The following is a 7,799-nucleotide window of genomic DNA, read 5'->3' as shown; positions in this document are numbered from 1 at the left end:
CTTGTGTTATCCCTGTGTTAACCTTGTGTTAACCTTGTGTTATCCCTATGTTAACCCTGTGTTATCCCTGTGTTATCCCTGTGTTATCCCTGTGTTAACCTTGTGTTAACCCTGTGTTAACCTGCATAAGACAAATAAACACAACTTGAACTTTTAAAATAGCCGAGTTATTTGTTTGCAAATTACATTGCCATGGTAACTCGAAACGCTAATAAATGTAACAGCACATATCACGGTGCCGAGCATGTCGTTTTGATGTAACAGTTGTGAGGGTACACATAGTGGTTCGGGCCACATTAAAGTTGATAGAAGAACAAGACCCTCTTCAGGTGGATGATAATTGGCGTCAGCCTTACTGGTCAGTCCCCATTGATTCTTTTTAGTGAACCAAAAATCTTGTGTTGTTGTGATGTACCATTCCTGATGCCTGATCTACTCGTCAGCACCAGTTTTCTGGCTCCTCGTTCAATCAGCCACTGGGCGAGCTCCAGACCAAAACCCCCGAGTCCTCCAGTAATGATGTAGGAGTGAGATGCAGGGCAGAAAGTGCGACAGATAGCTGGGAGAGACAGCGGGGAGGCAGGCTGAAGGGCCGAACCCTGTTCCTCAGAGCGGATCTGCATAAAAAGAACAACTTACAGTCATGATTACTGTGACATGACATTCACAAGGATTTATTTGTGATGTGGGAAGTCTAATCCCGTCACAGTCGGAAAGTAAATTAACCTGCAGAAGGACTTTGCCGATATGCTTGCCCTGGGCCATGTATCTGAATGCTTGCTCAACCTTGTCCCTCGTAAACACAGTGGTTTGTAGAGGTTGAACGACACCTGTCGTGATGCCCTCCTGTAAAAGCTGAGACACCTCTTCCCACTCCCTGTTTCCCTCCTCAAACAAAGCATCCAGCAGGATGCCATGGAAGGCCACGTTCTTCAGGAAAAACGCCATCCCTGAGGAGTTCACAGAATGAGAAGGCATGATGAGTTAGCTGTGGCTTGCTGCCAACTCAAAGTCAACGATTCAAAGAAACGTTACGTAGTCATTTTAACAAACCAACTCATTTATAGACTCTACATTTTAAATCTAATAAAATTCAGATGACATAATACACAATTTTACGTGACGTGAGAACAGTAGAAGCAGGGAACGACTCAAATACTAACAGCAGATCAACTCAATATTTGTAAAATTGACTGAGTTGTAGCAGTTTTTGCTGCAAGTTTCATAAAAATTCAACAAACGGTTCAAGAGATACTGTGACTTCAACAGTCAATGCCAACGTTTAAAAGCAAAGATGCTGGACATGTCTTTGGTGGGAGAGACCGATTTAAAATGACATTTGCAATGGTACCAGAAGGTTGGAACTGACCCAGTGGGGAGTTGTTGGCGAGGTCGTATTTGCCGATCTCCAAGAATCGTCCATGTCTGGCGGTGCAGCGAACGCTTGCCTGCAGCTTCTCCTCAGCTAGAGAGTTTAACACCACGTCCACACCTAAAGCATGCACACAACGTTCCACATGAAGCTGGGCTTATTCAGCAGCGTTGTTCACAAACACTGAAAAGTTTTCTTGTACAGATGCATTAAAACAAGAAGCAGGGACAATATGAGAACATGTAAATAAAAAAACAAACAGGGATGCTCAAATACATTTGATCCCCCAATGTCCAATTCTTACCAATATGGTGATAAACCCAAACTTAGTCAGTTGAGGACAAACACCCAGCATAAACCCAAACTGAGGTTTTCCACATGTTTTCAGCAACACTGCACACGTGTTTGTATTTTAAAGCCATAGTTTTGGTCATGAAACACAAAGTGTGGTCCTAAATTAAATAAATGAAATATGATCATAATGGCAATGATCCAGAAGCCTCTCCTGACACTGCCACAACGATCTCAGGTTGTTTGGTTCCTCTGGTTTGTCAAGTTCTCACAGTCTGTAATGATGTGAAGCCCCAACATGTGAGGTGACTGCACACGCACAAAGGAAACGGCGATGTATACAAACGGTCCAACGAGAGCATGGACGCCACAAAACATCCTCTGAGATGAGCAACGGCTTCTCTCTCAGTTATTTTACTTACGACAGAGCTGCCTGTTGCCATCCTTTTATGGCATTTAGGGAAAAAAGGGGATTATAGGTGGGAGGCGGGGGAGATTAAAACAATTCACGTAAGGAAACAAAGGTTAAAACACAAATTATTCTATTGTTTTGTATTGTTTGGTCAGTTTTTCTGATCTTTATCAGCCCCATTTGATGCTGCTGAACTAAACTGAGTAGAAACATCAACGTTCATGCTCAATAATCCAGGAATAAAATCCAACAATGTTCAGTGAGGGCATCTGAAAAATCATCCAGATGACCTGACTTGAGTAGACTTTTCTCGTTTTCAAATCTTTTAGCCAACCTGGTGTTTTAGCTAACCTGGTGGGACAAGTTTGAAGCAGATCTTGAAATAACTCCAGTCTTCTCAATTTACAAGAAGTTCATACAAACCGGATTCCAAAAAAGTTGGGACACTAAACAAATTGTGAATAAAAACTGAATGCAATGATGTGGAGGTGCCAACATCTAATATTTTATTCAGAATAGAACACAAATCACAGATCAAAAGTTTAAACTGAGAGAATGTTTCATTTTAAGGGAAAAATCTGTTTCCAAATTTCATGGAGTCAACAAATCCCAAAAAAGTTGGGCCAAGTCCATTTTTACCACTGTGTGGCATCCCCCCTTCTTACAACACTCAACAGACGGCTGGGGACAGAGGAGACCAGTTTATCAAGTTTAGAAATAGGAATGCTCTCCATTCATGTCTAATACAGGCCTCTAACTGTTCAATCGTCTTGGGCCTTCTTTGTCGCACCTTCCTCTTTATGATGCACCAAATGTTCTCTATAGGTGAAAGATCTGGACTGCAGGCTGGCCATTTCAGTACCCGGATCCTTCTCCTACGTAGCCATGATGTTGTGATTGCTGCAGAATGTGGTCTGGCATTATCGTGTTGAAAAATGCAGGGTCTTCCCTGAAAGAGATGACGTCTAGATGGGAGCATATGTTGTTCTAGAACCTGAACATAGTTCTCTGCATTAATGGTGCCTTTCCAGACATGCAAGCTGCTCATGCCACAAGCGCTCATGCAACCCCATACCATCAGTGATGCAGGCTTCTGAACAGAGTGTTGATAACAAATTGGGCTATCCTTGTCCTCTCTGGTCCGGATGACATGGCGTCCCAGTGTTCCATAAAGAACTTCAAATTGTGACTCATCTGACCACAGAACAGTCTTCCATTGTGCCACACCATTTTAAATGACCCCTGGCCCAGTGCAAACATCTGAGCTTGTGGAGCTTGCTTAGAAATGGCTTCCTCTTTGCACTTTAGAGTTTCAGCTGGCAACGGCAGATGGCACGGTGGATTGTGTTCACTGACAATGCTTTCTGGAAGTATTCCTGAGCCCATTCTGTTATTTCCTTGACAGTGGCATTCCTGTTTGAGGTGCAGTAACGTTTAAGGGCCCGGAGATCACGAGCATCCAGTAGAGTTTTATGGCCTTGACCCTTACGCACAGCGATTGTTCCAGATTCTGTGAATTTTTTGATGATGTTATGCACGGTTGATGAGAACTTAAAAGTCTTTGCTATTTTACGCTGGGTAACACCATTCTGGTTTTGCTGCACTATCTTTCAGCGCAACAATGGTGGAATTGGTGATCCTCTTACCATCTTGGCTTCTGAGAGACACTGACACTCTGAGAAGCTCTTTTTATACCCAATCATGTTGTCAATTGACCTAATTAGTGTTAATTGGTCTTCCAGCTGTTCGTTATATGCTCAATTTCCTTTTTCCAGCCACTTATTGCTACTTGTCCCAACTTTTTTGGGATTTGTTGACACTGTGAAATTTTGAATCAACATATTTTTCCTTTAAAATGTTACATTTACTCAGATTAAACTTTTGATCTGTCATCTATGTTATATTACGAATAAAATATTGACATTTGCCATCTCCACATCATTGCATTCAGTTTTTATTCACAATTTGTTTAGTGTCCCAACTTTTTTGGAATCCGGTTTGTACAAACCCTACTTCATGTACTTTTACATCCGTCATCTTCACGTTACACAATTCTTTTGGTAGAAATAGTTGAATATTCCTGCAGGAAGTGCCTCATGCTGCTCCAGCTAACGGCTGCTGACACAATTTCCTGTTGCAAATGACCACAGATTTGCTTTTTAAATAAGTGTGTAATGCAAAACTGACAGAACAAAAGTTCATAGATAACATTCTCACTCACAGATATGAACATTTAGGAGTTGGGAAGTTGTTTTAACACACCAGAACTTGGCTGCATTCGGACTAGTCATTAGCTCATCAGTCTGACGAGAATCAAAACTTTTTCCTAAACAGATCATTTAAGTGCCATCTATAACAGGTAAGATATTTATTTCTTTTTTTTTCCACAGAGTGTTCAAAAATATTTGAGCTATCCTTTTTAGACAAACATTTTACAGTGTGTTTCAAAAATGTAGTATTTTCTTTTGACATGCATTAGAAAGGCCAAGAGAAAACACAAACATTGCAGGCACATCTCAAAAAATTAGAACATCGTGAAAAAAATAATAAATATATATATATATATATATATATATATATTTTTTTTTTTTTTGTCAATGATTTCAGAAAGTGAAACTCATGCAGTCATCCCTCGCTATTTCACGATTCACGTCTTGTGGCTAAAACACCACTACTTCACAGATTTTCACTTATCGTGGGGCTTCTGGAACGTAACCCCTGCAATAGAAGAGGGATTACTGTATTATATAGATACAGTACACAGAGTGAAATATTTCAAGCTTTTATTTCTTGTACTTTTGATATTTATAACTTTCTTTCTATATCTGTAAGCCATAATCATCAAAATTACAAGAAATAAAGTCTGGAAACATTTCACTGTGTAATGAATCTACTGTATGTAATATAGTCCCTTTCTGAAATGATTGAGAAGAAAATGAACTTTTTCATGAGATCCTAATGAGACACGCCTGTAGATGAAGCTCAGTCATTACAGCATGAGGAGGGGTCTGACCTTTGCCCTGTGTGTGGAGCAGGATGTGCTGCTCAAACGACGCGTCTCTGGAGTTAGCAAAAGATTCTGCCGACAGCTGAGGGAACCGCTCCTGCAAGTAGGCCCGCTTCTCTGATGAGCCTTTCCACACAAAAAAACGTTGCACATTAAAAATTATATAGAACAAGACAGAACAGTCTCATCATTTATAGTCACTATGGAAATGGAAACATCACATTATAATTAATGTCCATAACTTTTGTGCTCTCTCAGCATTCATACAATGTTTTACAGTTCAGTTTCTTTTGTCCATTTTAGAGATGTAACTACTCCTGCACTTTGTGATTTGTTAAACAGTTCAGATATCAGAGCATTCAGCTCAAGAACAGTGTGCTCTTTTTAATATTTGTAAATGTTCTACTTCTGCATTTACCTTTATTTACAATTATTTCCATATAGAAACACAGAAATTTTTACAATTTTCTTTAAAATCATTGTTCTCTGAAATTTACTTCAGCATTCTTGCTTTATTTGTGTCTTATTTTGATCATTTAAACTTTGACGATTTTCCTAGTTTTTCTTTTTAGTTACAGTTTTGATCATTAGAGCTTTTAGCTATGATTGTGCTAATGCTGTCTTTTAACTCATGTTTTGCTAATATCACAATTTAGCTTCTGTTTTTCTCATTTGAACTTTTAAATACCGTTTTGATTATTGTTGATTTTGCTGATATTTCTGTTCAGCTTGTTTAAGTTTATATAATTCACTCAAAGATTTATTCTTCAACAAATCTCAGCAGTCATTCAGCACTCAGGGTTTATGCAGAAAATGCATCATCTCTAATTTAATATGATTTATTATTATGAATCATCAGTGCAACATAGCATCTCCAGTGCAATGCACGTGCAATCATTTCTTTAATAGTGTGCCTTCTGACTGTTCTTTTATTCTTAGTCATTTTTCTCAAATCTTTTTCATCTTTAGTGTTTTGACTCTGTAAGGACAACACTTAATTTCACTGTACTTGTTGCAGTAATGATATTCTGATTCTGAGAATACTTGCAGTACATTGTCATAATATAATTTGAGCTTTTTTTTTGTTTCCAAACCAAAGATAAAGTAATGTATCCCATCTGATACTAGAGCTGTTACCATCTCTGCTGCATACTAACCAACAGTAGTAAAAACTCTGCAGTTCTTGCTGAGTGCTATTGCGATGGCCGCTTGTCCGACTCCCCCTGAACCTGAGTGGATCAGAACAGTTTCACCGGGACGAAGCCTTCCACGGACCACCAGGGAGTAGTAGGCAGTGGCATAGACCACCGGCACCGAGGCTGCTTGCTCCAGTGTCCTGCATACACCAACAATTTACACACACACACACCTTAGACCAATGTAGAATCTCCAGGTAACCCAACATGCTTGTTGTTGAACCTGGAGAGAACCCACAATTAATTTACCAATTTATTCCAGTGAATACTGATTAAATACGCAAGATTTTAGTGGCATATAAAAATATTGAGATTCTCTGTTTCTCTCTCTCTCTCTTCCTTGAAGCCTAACTTTTGTATTATGTAATGTGAACACATGAAAACATTTATCTATACAACTTGACAAAAAGTCAAAAGCACCACACAGACATTAGAAAGTCATGAAAATAGTCCGATGTGGTTTGTGAAAGAGAAAAACATTAGGCAGCGTGTAAAACCTAATGAAGGCTACAAAAGGAGCTACAGGGGAACTAAAGATCTCCGTCTTGGACAGTTCAACAGATATTTGACTTTTATTTCTACAATTAAAAAATGTTTAAAATGTCCCACTGACCATGTGACAGGAACTTCCCAGAGGAATTGTTTATCTGCGTCCACAGTTGTTGCCAGACCTTTAGCAGGGAGAAGCCCCATCACACGCTGACCTTTGGGGTCACGACCAGAAAACTCCATCCCCAACAAACAATGCTGCAGAGCTGGCTCCCCTGCACACATGACGACCAACGGGAAAAGTCAAACTCTCTGCAAGTTGGTACGTTGTGAGAATGTGTTAATGTGCCTTCTGTTTTTTAGTTAAACAACAGATGAGAGCAGTTTAGGAGCTACTTTCAGCGTTTGCAATTTAAATATTTCTTGTGGCGACTGCAGCAGATACCACAAATTTTATTTAAAATCCAAACACTTGGCTGAACAAACGCAGTTCACCCAGCGAACTCTTAGAGCCAACAAACCACACGCTGTGTTTGCACAGAACAATGCTAAGCAGGTGACTGAACCATCTGTCTGGATAACAAACGATGAGAAAAAATGGTTTTGTTGCCTTTAGAAGCTGTTGCAGTCAGAATATGTCCTACTCTCCTGACACTACATAACCAACAGAGCGCGCGCGTGTGTGTGTGTGCATGTGTGCGTGTGTGATTGTTTGTTTCTACTGTTAGCAAATTAACTTGAGAATAGAGTTTAGAACAGATTTTAATGAAACTTTTCTCTGGGTGTGCATCTAGAACAGATACATTTTGGAGCTAATTTATTTCAAGATGGCCACCACAGCAAAGCAATTTCTGCAAACACAGAAATGGCTAAAACACAGCCAACTTCACAAATAGACCTAAATTTGGTGTGGTAGTAGCTGAGAGTCATTTACAACACATACTTCAAGCACTAACGGGTCACACAAGATATTGCAATGTTACACAATATTGCAATATTATAATGTCATGTAATATTGCAATATTATAATAT

The 7,799-nt window shown here is 39.5% G+C and overlaps 1 protein-coding gene across 1 annotated transcript in view; it reads right to left on the bottom strand.

The window, feature by feature from the left end:
- The window catches only part of fasn (fatty acid synthase), an 82,819-nt gene that overhangs the window by 23,488 nt on the left and 51,532 nt on the right, over positions 1-7,799 (bottom strand). Inside the window, exons 25-30 of the mRNA XM_037691551.1 lie at positions 6,892-7,042; positions 6,240-6,418; positions 5,089-5,208; positions 1,370-1,492; positions 727-950; positions 416-617 (exon numbers count right to left, since the gene is read on the bottom strand). Of these exons, the coding sequence (XP_037547479.1) occupies positions 416-617; positions 727-950; positions 1,370-1,492; positions 5,089-5,208; positions 6,240-6,418; positions 6,892-7,042 (999 nt within the window). The remainder of the gene's footprint in view (positions 1-415; positions 618-726; positions 951-1,369; positions 1,493-5,088; positions 5,209-6,239; positions 6,419-6,891; positions 7,043-7,799) is intronic.

The sequence above is a fragment of the Nematolebias whitei genome, chromosome 17 (assembly GCF_014905685.2).
Source record: "Nematolebias whitei isolate Nwh7 chromosome 17, NemWhi1, whole genome shotgun sequence".
Lineage (NCBI taxonomy): Eukaryota > Metazoa > Chordata > Actinopteri > Cyprinodontiformes > Rivulidae > Nematolebias > Nematolebias whitei.
This window is presented reverse-complemented; position numbering and strand designations above follow the sequence as displayed.